The following is a 973-nucleotide window of genomic DNA, read 5'->3' as shown; positions in this document are numbered from 1 at the left end:
TCTTTACTTCAAGTATATTAATCATGTGCAGTGCCTTGGCATATGTCTTATGTGTCCTTTGCCCCTTGAAGTGAAGGGAAAAGAAGGAAAAAGAAACATCTTGGAATGCTTCCAGATAAGAAGGGAACCGCATATTTGGAAGAATCAAAACTGTTCCATCTCACAAAACAGTCAAATAATTGTTTTTAGGTGTCATAGAGTTGGAATTAACAATACATTAACAGGAAAATGTCCATGATTCTTTGTATAAATGTGTGTATTTCTGTGCGGTTATACCTTTTTCTGGATAGTAAATACTCAAAGTTGATTTTGTTTTGTTTTTTGCTAAACAATTCCTTTTAGAACTGAACTTCCCTACTGGCTAGTGACTTGGTGGATTGATTTTCTTCTTCCTGGTGTTATTGCATGGTCAATAGTAATACCATTGCTATGTTTTCCTCCTACATTACCAGGTAACTATAAAAATATAGTTTCTTTAATTAATATACAGTAGTAATTCTCCCTTCCTCCTATATTCTCAGAGCACAACTACATTACATTTCTTTGTGAATATGCCTCTTCTATCTTTAGTGATTTATCACAGAGATATCATGTTCAAATATCATTTTATTAAAGTAAATAGTATTGTGACCAAATATTTTAAGTATCAATATCTCATTAACACATAATTTTGTCACACATTTCTTTCTAGAAATGTTTCATGTTATAAATAATGAAGCATGTTAAATCAATTTACCTAACATTTAATCCACATACTGTTGTATGAAATTATTATAAGATAAACAAATAACCATTAAAATTCTTTGGAAACATTAAATAACATAGAGAGTTTGAGAAATATTATAAAGTTTCTTTTATAGTATTCTTTATTGACAACAAACAGATTTTGTAACAACTATGAGATATCATTTCACCCCAGTCAAAATAGCAAAATTTAACAGAACAGCAAGCAACAAATGCTGGCGAGGTTGTG

General features: G+C 30.2%; 1 protein-coding gene across 1 annotated transcript in view; it reads left to right on the top strand.

The window, feature by feature from the left end:
• The window catches only part of SLCO6A1 (solute carrier organic anion transporter family, member 6A1), a 139,484-nt gene that overhangs the window by 41,573 nt on the left and 96,938 nt on the right, over positions 1-973 (top strand). The window contains exon 5 of the mRNA XM_006900688.1: positions 343-452. Coding sequence (XP_006900750.1) covers positions 343-452 — 110 coding nt within the window. The remainder of the gene's footprint in view (positions 1-342; positions 453-973) is intronic.

Source organism: Elephantulus edwardii, unplaced genomic scaffold, assembly GCF_000299155.1.
Source record: "Elephantulus edwardii isolate Elephantulus edwardi_28Jun2011 unplaced genomic scaffold, EleEdw1.0 scaffold00290, whole genome shotgun sequence".
Taxonomy (NCBI): Eukaryota; Metazoa; Chordata; class Mammalia; order Macroscelidea; family Macroscelididae; genus Elephantulus; species Elephantulus edwardii.
Note: the sequence above shows the minus strand (reverse complement) of the source record. Positions and strands in the feature narration are given on the sequence as shown.